We start from the raw sequence: 14,723 nt of genomic DNA, 5'->3' as shown, positions 1-14,723 counted from the left end.
AATTCGTGATGCCCAGTTGTATTTATCCCTACAATGGAGACCATACAACATTCTATATGCTTTAAATGGAATGCGAGTTTCATGCATCCTAGTAACATTTAACCAATATCTAATACAATTAGTGTAGGTCTGGATATATAAAGGATATCTACCCGTTTCACAGTAAATTAAAGTGCTTGGTGTTTTCACACTGATATTTAGCAGACGTTTGATAGCGAATAAGTGTACTCTTTCAATGACAGTATGGTCTGCCATTAATCCCCAGACTTCTGACCCATAGGTTAACATTGGTTGAATTTGACAATCAAATAATTTGAAGAAGATTTTCGGACAATTTTCCCCTAACGTCCACAAGAATTTAAGGATTCCATACACACCCTTTTTTGCTTTCAAAGACATTTCCTCAAGTGCATATGAAAATGTCAAACCAGTGGAAAAAACTACGCCTAAATATTTGTAAGTGTTCACAACTTCCAGTTTTTCGCAATTATAGAACCATTTCTCTCTTGATGCAATATGTCCTCCTTTCCTAAATACTACAATTTTCGACTTTTCAACGTTTACTGTAAGGTTCAGAGTCTCGGCAGTATTACTAAGTACATTTAACTGACACTGAAGACCTACTACTGTATCAGAAAACAGAATAACATCATCTGCAAAAAGAAGAATGAGGATTTGAATAATATCAGGAGAAAGTGTTATACCATGTCTACCTTGTTGCATGACTTCATCAGCTAGTTCATTTATTAGAAACAAAAATAAAATTGGACTGCAATTGTCACCTTGCTTTAAGCCTCTCGGGCACAGAAACGGTTCAGTCATATCGTTATTCACTCGCACTCTCGCTTTCACAACCGCATACATACTCTTTATCGCTCTGTACATTTTCCCATGAATACCGTTTTTTCGTAACACTAGCCAGAGATGATTCCTATCAACGAAATCAAATGCCTTTTTGAAATCAATAAAGGCGGCATATAATTTAGAATGGCTCGACAGTTGCTTTTGTACTAAGGCAAGTAATGTAAAAATGTGGTCAACAGTACTGTAACCTTTTCGAAACCCCGCTTGTGACTCATTCAATACAGAATTTTCTTCAACCCATGCAGTTAGGCGCTTGTTTAGAATGAAAGTATATAATTTACCAGATACGTTAAGCAAAGATATCCCTCTGTAATTGTCCGGATAATTAGTATCACCTTTCTTATGTAGTGGGTGTATAACTGCTTCAGACCAAGTCATTGGGAATGTTCCAGAGTCGAATAATTTATTGAATAATTGTGTAAAAAATGTTACTACAATTGGTGAACCATACTTATAAAATTCGCCACTAATCCCATCAGGACCGGCAGCTTTTCCTAATTTCAGAGCTTTTATTGCTCCAATAACTTCTGTTTCGGTTATGGTGGCATCTAAAATACTGTTATACATGCTAGAACTTTGCAAAGTTTCGTCAAAATCAGCTTCGTTTGTTGTGTTTTCGACATTAATCACTATATCATCCTCCAATACGTCACATCCAAATACTGACTTAAAATGTCTAAACCATTCATCGCTTGAAATACGACTAGGTAGTGTTCTACTATATGTTGCAGATTTGATCGTACCCCAGAACTTTTTCTGATCTTTTCCACAACTCTCTAGAATTTCTAGAATGTGCTTTTTATAATCTGAGCTTTTCTTTTTCAGGAGCTTTTTATACTCTCTTCGTTCAATTGTATATACTGTTCTAAGTAAATCTTTTTCATCTTTATTTTCAACTTTACAAGCTGCATGTTTCTTTAAAGCCTGGCGTACCTTTGCCCTGGTTTTTCTACATTCTTCGTCAAACCACGGACTGTTCTTTACCATACCAGTTTTAAAGTTTCTTTTCATGCACTTACCAGCAAGAAAAATACCTTTATTAAATGTTATTAAAGCTGCCTCAATGTCAGAATCAATTAAATTGGTGGCTGTGTTGAAGAAATCTAAAACTTCAGGGGATGCAAGTGCATCAGTATATTCGTCAGTTTTATCTTGGTTCCAGATGTATTTTTGGATTACAGTTTTTCCTAATGTATTTATATGTTGTGCTTGTATCTGATTGATTTTGAGAAACATTTCTACAGGCATGTGTTTTGATTCTATCTTATGGATTACTTGTAGTCTTAATGCACTTTCAATGAAACATTTAGATACCAAAAAATAGTCAATAACGCTAGCCCCATTATGCGCAATGTAAGTAAATTCACCAGACTCATCCCCTGGCAAAAAGCCATTCAAAATTAATAACGAGAACTGTTCACAAACATTCAAAAGATAACGTCCAAAACCATTAACAACACTGTCTTTCGAGTGACGTAAGTACTCCTCTGGTTCTTCGTCGTCCATCATCAAAGTGTCCGGCAGCAAGGCGTCTCTGCTATTTCTGGTTCCTGTCCTCGCATTCAGATCACCAAATACAATTATTGGGACCTCTCCGTGTTCCTCAAATATATCTAAAATACAGTGCTCTAACATGTAAACCCCATTATCAATTTCTGATTCCGAATAATAAATGCTGTCTGACGGAGGTAAATACAGTCCTATCAGCATACAATCTGATGATAAACCTGTCAACTTGCCAGAAATCTTTAGGACAATGCAGTTATCGTATTCTACATGAATGTGTTTGACACAAGAAACAAATGACTGCCGTATTAGTAAGGCTACACCGCCGGACAGACGTGAGGTTGTAGCGTCAGATAATCTGATACCTGGTGAAATGAATGTTTTATATGATGGAAAAAGATCTGATGGAAAATTAGATGAAAACGTTTCTGTCAATAAAATGATATCATACTTGGACAAAAATAGTCTTATTTCTGGTTGATGAATGTTAGCAACACCCTCAATGTTATATGTTAGGAATGAAATACGCCCTAAACATGTATGTTCGGAATCAACAGGACAGTTTTCCATGGGACCAATGACACGGGCAGGGCCGTATCCCTATCCTGAGGACTGTTCTTGTGGACCTGGGGGTCGTGACGCACTCACACCGATGCGCGGAAAGCTGTCCGTCACCTGGGCCTGTCTGGATCTTGTTCTGCTCCGGGTTTCACATCCTCGGTGTCTGGGGGTCTCGCTTATCAATGAGCAGTCCTGTTCTGTGGATCCTATATCTAGCTGGCCTTCAGCTGCTTTACCACTTTCATGGATATTCGCTCGTGAGAGAACGGGGGACTGGTTTTCAATGTCTGCGTGCACTGGCTGAGCTTCCACCGGTTGCTTCACAAATGTTTGGCTGCTACCAGCTTCACTGCGGGGTGACATTGCTGGAGTGAGTTGCGAAGGAGATGAACAGTCTGCAACTGCACCATTACCGTCACGAGGCAGGGGGGTACTGTTGGGGTTCGCCATGTCTCTTACAGCATTCAAAGAGGCAGGGATTGTGGAGGGCATTCCAGGGTTGGGGCTGGGATGGTCACTGGGACTCTGGGAGGGGACAACACGGAGGGGCTGCCCAAAGTTATCAGCAGTGCGAGTCTGACAGCCATCATGGGCGGCAGAGACAAAGTGAGCCGCAGTACTTGTGTCACTGGTATTTTCGGGTTCATCCACAAGCCTCACACTCCACTGGTCAATCAGTTTCCTCGTTCTCTGCTGAGGTGGACGCCGAGGTCGAGGGCTGGCTGGGGGAGGTGGTAAGTGCACCACATTGGAAGACAGAAAATCGTTTCTGTCTGTGTCATCCACAGTACGCTGTGTCTGGTCGGTGTGACGATCAGCAGCATGATGAGTGTCGACCTGCTGCTGGTAGGAGGGCTTTCCTCTCCAAGATGTTGTGATGCCTGTGGGAGCGGCGAGGGAGGCAGGTGGAGGATCCCTGTGCCTGTCCTCCAGCCGTTTCCGACCTGGGAGTGTTGGGAAGGCGTGCATGTCAAACATCGAGGGAGGGTTACCGTTCGTGACATTTTGTTCCATTGTTTCATGGTTTTGAGGAAAGTAGTGAGGTGGGATTTCACGGGGAGAACTGTTGTTTGCAGCATCCCGTCGTTCGTCTGCTGTCGTCTGCGTGAGGTCATCAGGAGTTGAGTTCCTGGTCATATGTCTACCAGGACGTACATGTGTGGGTCTTTCTCTGTGGTCTCTGTGGAGATTGCGTCGATGGGGTGATCGGTTGTTGTTGTTGTACTTGTTGTAGTACAGCCGACCTTTCCAGAAGTACGCCTTCTTCCCAGCTTCTCTTTCCTCCCTAAGAATTTGATTCTGGCGTTGAGTCAGATCGGAAGCAACCCTGACATTCAGCGTGTTTGCCATCTCTCGTCTGCTTTCGTTGGATTGTAAGATGGACAACTTGTCGCACCAGCGATGTAAGCGAGCGATGATGGGGCGGGGACGATTGCTGTCCTGGCTCTTCGGTCCAGTGCGATGGGCACGCTCCACGTCGTCTTCTGTCCAGCGTTTCTTGTCTGGGTAGAAGCGGTTCAGCAACTGCACCACCAAACTGACACACTGATTATTGTCCTCCTCGAAGCTTTCGGGCACATTGAAGAACCGTATGTTGTTGCGCCTCGAGAACGATTCTAATTTGTCCATTTGGATGTCCATTTTCTTGCTCACATCGAGGAAGTAGTCCTTCCACTGGCGCAGGTTGTCACATTCTTGCTCCAAAATGTGGTGTTTGTTTGCAACAGTTCCCATGTCGTGTTTCAGTTGGTGATTCTGCTCTTGAAGGGAATGACACCACGATTGCAGTTTGTGCACTGTTTCAGCTAAAGATAGTGCAGCAGGGCAGGAGCTTGAGTTGTGAGGAAAACTGTCGACTTGGTGAGGATAGCCTGCTAGAGACAGCATTCTTCTCTGCACTGAAGAGCTTGGGTCAAGGGTTTGAGCACTGCTACACCAACCATGCGTTGAAGTTCTTGGATCACCATGAAGATGATCAGGATTTTGATTGTAGTCAATGTGTTGCTCAAGCTGGTATCTCTGATCGTTCTGCCAAGTTGGTCCAGGGTTTGCTTCCACATCCCCACAAGCCAGCAGCAGCCAGGTGATGAATACTGCCGACACACTTGCAAAGCAGCAACTGAGATGTACAGTGTTATACCTCAACTTTATGATATGACGTGTCGGATTGCTGAATGTCAAAGTCACAAGATTGTGGAACCTGATGACAACAGCCCACATGACAAAACATCGTCTGACGTGAGAAACAGCATCTTCCAGTGAGGGAGAGAGACCGTAGATGTTTTTACGATGTTCACTGAACACATCAACACAGGTGCTTGCCGTTTGATTTTCATTTAAGGCACATGTAACGAAGAACAGCGTACAGAGTAACACCGTGCGGGTAAAGGTTAACGGCCATGAAAGTTTAATGCCATGTGCCTGTTTCATGTTCACGAATCTTGCCCTTCCACTTTGGGGCAAAAATATTTCACGTAGTGCGTGCATGACGCACAGTTCACGTGCACACTGGTTAGTAAAGTCGGTTTAGCATCTGAATTAACTTCACATGAACTTTGTCCTTCTTTGTCAAGTGTTAATTTTCAAAAGTAATTATACGGTTCACCAGGACCAATCTTATGTAAATCAAAACACAGTCGTGATCCACATACCTTCAGGCATATTATTGCAAAGTTTCAACACAGTCCGACATCGCTATACCACTGAAATTTCTGTTTGCACTGGACAGCAGAAACACACACGTCCGATCAGCATCAAGCAAGGCAGAGAGACCCCCTAGATAGATAGATAGATAGATAGATAGATAGATATAGATATATATATAGATATATATATATATATTATATACACATACACATCATAAAGGGGGGGGGTGGGGGGGTGCGGGACCGAGTCACTGTAAAAATAATCTGGCAGGCACTGACACCCTAGGCTACCGGGAGAAATCCTCAGTTTAACCAAGTTCAGTTCCCTGAGTTTCTCAAGGAGGCCGCCGCCACTGCGTTCGGACAATCCAAAGAAGCAAGGCTAATCCTGCTTGTCTGGAGAAATCCTGCTTGTCTGTACTGCATCCATCAGGAACAGCTTTTCTGGGTGAGCTCGTCGTTGTCGTAGAAGTGTGTGTGTGAACTCAGAACTCAGAACTCAGAACTCATTTAATTGTCGTAAAACTATCATAGGAATTATGGACACTATAAACTAAACACAACAAGCAAACAAAAAGTAAAAGCAATAAGTTGTGAGCACATGCAGGATATTCCATAAGACATAGTTATGGACTGCGAACTTTAAAGCATTCATATACGTATTTTGCCAGTTCTGGTTGGAAATAATTTTGTGGCAACAGAGAACTCGGCCTTTGGATTATTGTGTTGCCAGTGCCATCTGGCCGATGATTCGAAGACTGGGAATTGACTGTCACAAGTAGGCGAGACCTCGTGTCCGCTGTGTGTGTGTGCCGGTGTGTGTGTGTGTGTGTGTGTGTGTGTGTGTGTGTGTGTGTGTGTGTGTGTGTGTGTGTGTGTGTCGGTGAGTGTGTGTGTGTGTGTGTGTGTGTGTGTGTGAGGGTGTGTGTGTGTGTGTGTGTGTGGGGGGGGTGAAGATGAGATGAGTTTCTACCTAAAGTTCAGCATGGTGACTTTGTCGTGCTGCACCGTAACTTCAGTTTGTACAGCATGGCCAGTCTTGACGTTTGCCGTCGCTGCTGTGAGAGCTTGGACCATTTAAACTGATTAGTCATGTCAGAGACGCTTGATGTGTTCCTGTAACGCCTCATTACGAATCTTGCGGGCGATCTACCGGCCAGCGATTCGGTGTGCGGTTTGACCTTTCCTTTCACTTGGCTTGCTACTCAGTTCTTTTTCCTTTTTTCGTGTCTCTGTTTCCAACATTTATTCTTCTTCTGGGGAATGTTGCTGAACCTCGTGGTTCCATGGCAAAATTTAATTTGGATTGTGGCAAAGGTAAAATGCTTTCCTGGACACAGATTATTCACATATGGACTAATTTCTAAACGGTACAATTGATTTCGATCTATTCGAGAACGGCAAGTTGACAACAACACAAGATGGCCGACTTGAATCAGAGCTTGAAGGACTACTTGTCCAGATCTCAGAAAAGCAACACAAATGGACAGTCGGAAGGGAAGTCATACTTTTCTGGTTGGTTCCAGAAAGATGGTGATGACGCAGATGATAAAACAGTGAACGAAGTTGCCAATGGATGGTTTTCTGATGCCCAGAAGGACCCTTTACTACCGAGTCTGGTCAGTCACTCGTCAATGCATCACTGATTTCTGCACTATGTGGTCGGATGATCGTTTTTATTATATAGAAACTGAGCAGTTTTCTGTTATGATGGAAAACATGTAACTTATGTCCTTCAAATAATCATATTAACTGAGTTGGTTTGTGACACTTTTATTTACATTTCAACACACATTTTTTATCATGTGACTTTTGTGAGTGTTCAGAACATTCTACACATTATCATCCATGGGGCATTACATCTGTTTAAAGAAAGGTTAACGTCAAATACAGTAATACTACATCACTACATCATTATAGTATACACTGAAGCAATCCTGTGGAATGTGTTGGTTTGTGATTTTATATCTTAATAAAGTAATAAAGTGTTCGGTCATTGAATTTGATAATATATACAAATTCATATATAATATATGCAAGCATCAACTGACACAGGTAGGTTGGTATATATTGGTAACCTTGGACCCACACAGATGGTTAATTTAAAAATAAATCAAAACGTTTTGTTGCAGACCAAGAAACAAAGGATCCTTGGCTTCGTCATGTGTCTTCTTATGGGAACATTTTGCTTCAGCCTTGTGAGTGGAAAAACAACAAAAAACCCCATAGTAACGCATTGTAACAAACTTCAGCATTCATACAGTCTGATTAAACCAGTGACATATGATACATGTATTTCTGAGCATGAACATGCGTGACTTCTTCACACTGTTAATTGTGCTTATAGACTGAGTAGTCTGATGACACTGACAGTGCTGAGTATTTCAATCCTTGACACTGCTTGTATATATTTGTGTGTGTATTATCTGTGTGCCTCACTGCAAATGTGTGTATTGGGATTTTGGCAGCAATATGTTAAAGTATGCGTGTGACAGTGCTTTTTTTTTATTTTTTTTTTTATAATTTCATGTCTGTAAGTTCAACTTTGAGATTTTAGATGGATGATAAAATGTAAAAATATTTTTAATCCTTATTTGAAAAAAAAGCAACACAGATGGTAAATTTGTTTTTATTCTTAAAACAATAAAAGCAAACTTAAAACCTACATAAATGATTAATGTTTTGTTTTGTTTATCTATTGTATATGTTAGCAATTTGTGTGTGGGCATGCATGCATGCATGTGTATAACTTTACTATAAGTAATTGACTCCACTGGGGAGAACATAGCTTATGGTTTCCATGAAAACATTGCGTATTCGAGTCATAACCTTGTTTGACACGAATGACAGGAAACCTAGCTTCCTCAGGCTCATAGACCAACATGTATGTTGAGAATGGGGAGGATGACCAGTTGTTTATCCATTGTATATGTTAGCAGTGTGTGTGTGGGCATGCATGCATGCATATTTAGTAATTGACTCCACTGGGGAGAACATAGCAAATGGTTTCCATGAAAACATTGGTTATTCCTCCTGTGGTCAGGTCAACATCTTCCAGAAAACACTGTTCCCCTGACAGCTCTCTAAGCTGATAAAAGTTTCTTGTAAAAATATTTGTGGGTTTTTGCATTCATTCCATCTTCAGTGTTCTGATTGAAAGCATTGTACTATGGAGCTTTTTGAAGTAGCCAGTTTTCCCAGCTTCTGTTTTGAAAGCTGTTTGTGAAGAAACATGTCAGATATATTCTACACATGATTGTAAAACCTGTGGCTACTGTGAACAATTGGTGGATCAAGCAATCATATTCTTAATGCACTTTTTCCTGACTGTTGGCTGAATAGGCATTCATTTCAACTGCTGACCTGACCGTTTGGGGAATAGCATCATTCTTTGAATTTTGATTGGTGTATGATGCTCATGTTTGTGCCATGACATGACTAGTAATATTTATGCAGTAATGCTAATATTCTTAATCTGATCAAGTTATCAAGTATTTAAAGCATGCACTAGAAGGACACATTAACATATTTATATACTGTAAAGTCAAATGGCAAATGAAGCATAAGTAAACCTTAGTCTTTCACTGTTTCAGTTTGAGAAGTTAATCATGACACTCAGGTTACTTTTAGAAAGTACAGTCATTTAACTCTATCTTTGTTTCAGTGAGATTATTAAATTAATATTTATGAATATTATTAATTAATTGCAGGCATCTTTGTATCTGCCCATGCTGTTGCTAAAGGCCCGGAAGTTTGCTTTGCTTTATACACTGGGAAGTCTGTTCGTGATATCAAGGTGAGCTTTACATCTTTCAAAATCAAAGTTTTTTTGTTTTTTTTTGTTGTTTTTTTTGCTGCATTGAAAATGTTCACCAGTTGTCTGTAGGTGTGCACGCATGTATTTTTGGTACACTTCATTATGTGCAAAGGAGGGATTAAGAGAGGGGGAAAAAGATTATTTGTAATATGTGTGTGTTTTGTCATGTGGTGAAGGACACCAAAACAAGGAAACTGCTGATGACATTGCTATCTCCAAACAAAAATAAAAAGATTGAAAAAATCCATTTATAAATAACATCCAGAAAAAGAGAGAGAAAGAGTTGACTATGGATGGTAAAGTAAAAATGAAAATAGTATATCTGTAGATATATATACTGAATAAAGACATCTTGAGAATAAAGCATAATTTTAGAAATTCATATGTATTAAACATATGTGTGTGTGCACACACACACACACACACACACACACACATGTATAAATGTTCATGTATGTGTAAGTACACACACAAACACACACTCACACACAGGCATTACTAGTGTAAAAAAGGTTTTTATTCCATACATTTTTACAAGAATGCTACAGATTATTATGTGTGAGACACTTTCCTATGCAGTCATTGACATTTTACTTTTTTTTTTCTTTGTTTTCCTTAAAGATTTTTTTTCTTTCAGTTTCTCATTTCTCTGGGGCCCCTACAATCATGTGAAACACTTGTTCTCTATGACTCGCCTCCCCTTCACATCTGTTTACTTCGGGACTATGTTTGCCACCATCTATTTCTCTATGTGGGTAAGTCACACATGCTTTGCTTTTTCTTCACCTTGTTTGTGTCTCCAGGGCTTGAAAACTTTTAGTTGTCCTGGATACAAGCAGATAAAAATAGAACAGCTCAACTTGTAGTTGTTCACTTAATATCTACTTGCCATCCCTCACCAAAGAGACATTCAGTGAAATTATATATCAGTAGAGCAATGAGATGTCAGCAGGACATGATTCATGATATGAGTTGTATACATATTACAGGAAAATAGGATGTAACTGTTTCGTTACGACATTAATTAAAGAAGAAATAAGCAGTCCCACAGAGAATTTGTGAGTCAGATCTATCATTTCAGTGCTAAACTGTTGTTTTTTGTTTTTTTTCCCTAAAACACACCTTGCCTGGGTGACGGGCACAATAGCCAAATGGTTAAAGCGTTGGACTTTCAATCTGAGGGTTCCGGGTTCGAATCACGGTGACAGCGCCTGGTGGGTAAAGGGTGGAGATTTTTACAATCTCCCAGGTCAACATATGTGCAGACCTGCTAGTGCCTGAACCCCCTTTGTGTGTAAATGCAAGCAGAAGATCAAATACACACATTAAAGATCCTGTAATCCATGTCAGCGTTCGGTGGGTTATGGAAACAAGAACATACCCAGCATGCACACCTCCGAAAACGGAGTATGGCTGCCTACATGGCGGGGTAGAAACGGTCATACACGTAAAAGCCCACTCGTGTGCATACGAGTGAACGCAGAAGAAGAAGAAGACCTTGCCTGGGTGAAAAGGGAAGGATGTAAGTGTGATCAGTCTGCACTTAAGCTTATTGCTCAGTCACCATTCCTCTGATAAGTCAGGAATTGGTTGGCCTGGGGACAAGTGGACAGAGCATAGAATTTTACTCATCTGTCGGAAGTTTTAATTGTCCCAGACAGTTGGACAGGGTGGGTTTTTTCAAGCTTGGGTTTCCCTGATGCAACCACACTGTGTAATTTTATTGGAGTATTTTCTTTCCTGATGTTCATTTTTGATGCCCTGGTTTCTTTTGACATGAGCCAAGAGCCATAGAGTTTTTATAAAAGGCTGAACTGATGAAGATTGAAGGTAAATTACTGCACATGTATTTTAGTTTGAGATGGCACAGTGTTGTGCTCAGTTTTTGTTGCTGTCAATGTAATAATGTGGCCAGTGAATGACAGTTTCATTGGGTGGTCACATTCTTCTCATTTCAGCCCAGTACACCAGCTTAAGTTAGGAACTGGTTTGAGCTAAATAAAAAGTTATAAAAAAAAAAAACCTTTTTGAAAATGATGTGTTTATAAAGGTGTTGTTTTTGCTCCTGTTGAATGAATAATGATGAACTTAAATAAAATTGTGCTGATCAAAAGATAGGAGGAAGAAGTGGAGGAGGAGAGAAGAAGGGACAAGGCATCATGATATGCTCTATCCATATTGAACAGATGTTTAGGATACAGCTGTTTTTGTTAATACATAAATATATTCTTTATTTTAAAAAAAGATATAGAAAGAAAGTTTGTGGAGAGGTATAAGAGCTGATATAACCACATTACATAACTCTTGACTCAAAGGGAAAAAAACCCCCCACAAGATAAGGATGTGATTCAGAATGTTATTTGAATGAAAATGCGATTATTACCAGGTTCTGTTTCTTTATTCATCTTGTTCACCCTCAGGTTCACAGTACGGTCTTCACAGTGATATGCGCATTGGGACAAATTGTTGCTCTTGTCTGGTAAGTTTTTCTTCTTGTTTTTTTCTTTAGTTGTTGTTGTTTTAGAAATATAGTCATCAGGAAGGATGGAATATTTTATGTATAAAAAAGTGCATATGCTCAAGTGTTAGCCTGTTTCACAAGTATGTGGAAAGACTGAAATGCAGTTGTAATTTGTACACACTAATTCAGATACATGCGCACACACATGCACATATGCATAAATGTGTATGTTGATATATATATATATGTGTGTGTGTGTGTGTGTGTGTGTACTCACTCACTGGCGTAGAGACACACACTTTTAGTACACTCAGTTTCCCTTTCTCTTGTAGCAACACAGGCAGACCCAGAGACTACACAGACACAGACTGGAACAGATGCACATTCTCTCAGCCTCAACCTCTGTATTTTTGTTTTTTGTTTCGTTTTTGTTTTTTTGTTTTGTTTTGTTTTGTTTTTGTTTTTTTTCTTTCCCACCCTTTCAGTTTCACTGTCTAAAAACTTTGTGTAAGTGTAGCCCTCTCACACTACCCCAACGTTCCACCACCCCAGTTGATATCAATATTGTATCATTGTCATATGTTGTATTGCAACCCCAGCCCCTCCTTTCAATCCACTAGCACTGCTGCCGCCCCCCCTCTCCTCCCTCCCCCCTCCCTCCCCTCCCTCTCACTTGACACAGGCGGAATGGTCTCATCATTAAATATTGCGAGTTTGAGGAATTTTTTTTAATGTCCCGTCACACATATCGGTGATTGAAGAATTGCGAGTTTGAGTTAACCTTTGAACGCTAACTAAATGCCATGCTTAAGATAACAGATACAGGCTCTAACAAGAAATGATACTGTGAGTTGCAGTTTGTGTGTGCGCATGTGTGTGTCACTGTGTGAGTGTGTATCTGTATGTGTGCATTAACACTCTGTGTGTGTGTGTGTGTGTGTGTGTGTGTGTGTGTGTGTTGTTACTGTTGTTGCAGGTACATAATCAGCTACATTCCAGGAGGTCAGACAGGACTCAAGTTCTTCTCCAACATTTTCTATGCCGTTGCCTCCAAAACCGTGTCCAAAACGCTGCCTGTGTAGTGTGTGTGTTTGTGTGTGTGTGTGTGTGTGTGTGTGAGTGTGTGTGTGTGTGTGTGTGTGTGTGTGTGTGTGAGTGTGTGTGTGTGTGTGTGTGAGTGTTTTTAAGTGTTTGTGTGTGTATGTGTGTGTATGTGTGTGTGTGTGTGTTTGAGCATCTGTTTGTGTTGATGAGTGTGAGTGAGTGTCACTCTGTGTGTATGTATGAATAGAATAGAATAGTGTGTGTGTGTGCCTGCATGAACATTGAGTGATTGTGTGTCTATCATCATATATATATATATATTGTATGTTCCTTGTTAGTGCAACTGTGAAACAGAACTAAAGGACACTGAACAGTTCATTTTTCTCTCTGTGGTGATTACTTATATTTTGCACTGTGAATTTTACACATGTTCACCTGTCCCTGCAGCTTGCATGTACAGACAACAGTGGAATGGACACTGAAACTGTGTGTTTGGTGAAAAAAGTGGGAACATTTATTTGCTTGGTGATGAGTTTGATGAATATCATGTCATGCAATAAACTTTTGCTGGCACCATGATGAAGGTGTGAACAATGATTCTGTCCTAAATGCACTCTCTGAGATAAATATGTGTGTGGTTGTGTGTGTGTTAGTGTGTGTGTGCGTGTCACTCTGTGTGTGTATGTGTGTGACTCTGTGTGTGTGTGTGTGTGTGTGTGTGTGTGTGTGTGACTGAAGCCTGATTGAATGACACAAGAAACGAATGATGAGAGCCTAAAGGTAGCTCTTAGTCAGCTCTACTCAGTTAGACAGCCTGTTATGCAAAAAATAATTTCATTTTTGTGAAGCATTTAGAGTTTGGCCACAGACCGAGGGTAGGTGCCGGAAAAGATCCACATCAATCATCAAATAAAAAAAATAATAAAAGAATCCTGTGATCATCCCAATACAATTTGAATCTGAAATCACTGCTGCCTCAATTTCTTCAGGTGTTTATATTACATAAATTGTATGAATATGCTTTTAAAAGTGCATTGTTGACATTGAAATCTGCTTTCAAACCATTCAGATTGTTTTGAAATACAGCGCTAGGACAAAAACAAAACCCAGACCTCTTTTCCACCATCATTCTTTGAGGTCCTCAGCTACATTCAGAGGATCACTCTAATGCTGCACATTCTGATCAAGTCTGCATTGCTACACACATTCAAGTGCAGGCATACCTTCTGGTCATCAGAGCCATCGAAGTGCGAGAAAGAAAGGGAAAGAACTCTTCTTCGTAGCAGATGACATAAGCGTCAGCAGTGCATGATTTTCACTCTTTTTATGCGTTTGTTCTGGATTTTATTTTTCTGTTTTTTATTTTATTTTATAGAACGTCCAAGAAACCAGTTCAATAATCATGTAGTGCATCTTTTTTCCATTTTGAAAGCATCTGGGGTGCATAGTTATACTTTATCAGAAACCCCAAAGACAGTTTCTATAGCCCGATTTGAAAGGTCAGTGGTTACATGTTGCTAACATTGAAGTGATACTGGTGTATGAGAATCTCAAGTTTGATTACTTGCAAATGATTATCTGTATCAGATCTCGTTAACTTGACAACCGCACAAGGTGACTTCAGATCTTTCCTGTAATGGGCAGTCATGTGGTCATTGGCTCTGACTGGAATGCTTTTAATGCTTATACTGATAACAATTCATTATTTGTGTGTGTGTGTGTGTGTGTGTGTGTGTGTGTCTTAGGTTGGTGGAGGAAGTCAGGAAGGGTGTGTGGGTGGGTGAGAGAGTGAAGGAAATTTCAGTTTCTCAAGGAAACATCACAT

The 14,723-nt window shown here is 40.3% G+C and overlaps 1 protein-coding gene across 1 annotated transcript; it reads left to right on the top strand.

Annotated features, from left to right (window-relative positions):
* Nucleotides 1–6,980: 6,980 nt before the first annotated feature.
* Nucleotides 6,981–13,471, top strand: LOC143287421 (uncharacterized). Its single transcript, XM_076595406.1, has 6 exons — nt 6,981–7,195; nt 7,709–7,774; nt 9,287–9,372; nt 10,031–10,148; nt 11,814–11,872; nt 12,831–13,471. Exons 1-6 carry the CDS (start codon nt 6,998–7,000, stop codon nt 12,934–12,936), a joined length of 633 nt encoding a protein of 210 aa, XP_076451521.1. The 5' UTR covers nt 6,981–6,997; the 3' UTR covers nt 12,937–13,471.
* The last annotated feature ends 1,252 nt before the right edge of the window (nt 13,472–14,723 follow it).

The sequence above is a fragment of the Babylonia areolata genome, chromosome 11, assembly GCF_041734735.1.
Source record: "Babylonia areolata isolate BAREFJ2019XMU chromosome 11, ASM4173473v1, whole genome shotgun sequence".
Classification (NCBI taxonomy): Eukaryota; Metazoa; Mollusca; class Gastropoda; order Neogastropoda; family Buccinidae; genus Babylonia; species Babylonia areolata.
Note: the sequence above shows the minus strand (reverse complement) of the source record. Positions and strands in the feature narration are given on the sequence as shown.

Coding starts and splice junctions, on each gene's coding strand:
- LOC143287421 (XM_076595406.1), top strand. CDS start 6,998: ATGGCCGACTTGAATCAGAGCTTGAAGGACTACTTGTCCAGATCTCAG. Junction 9,373..10,030: donor AGTCTGTTCGTGATATCAAG/GTGAGCTTTACA, acceptor TTTTTCTTTCAG/TTTCTCATTTCTCTGGGGCC. Junction 11,873..12,830: donor CAAATTGTTGCTCTTGTCTG/GTAAGTTTTTCT, acceptor CTGTTGTTGCAG/GTACATAATCAGCTACATTC.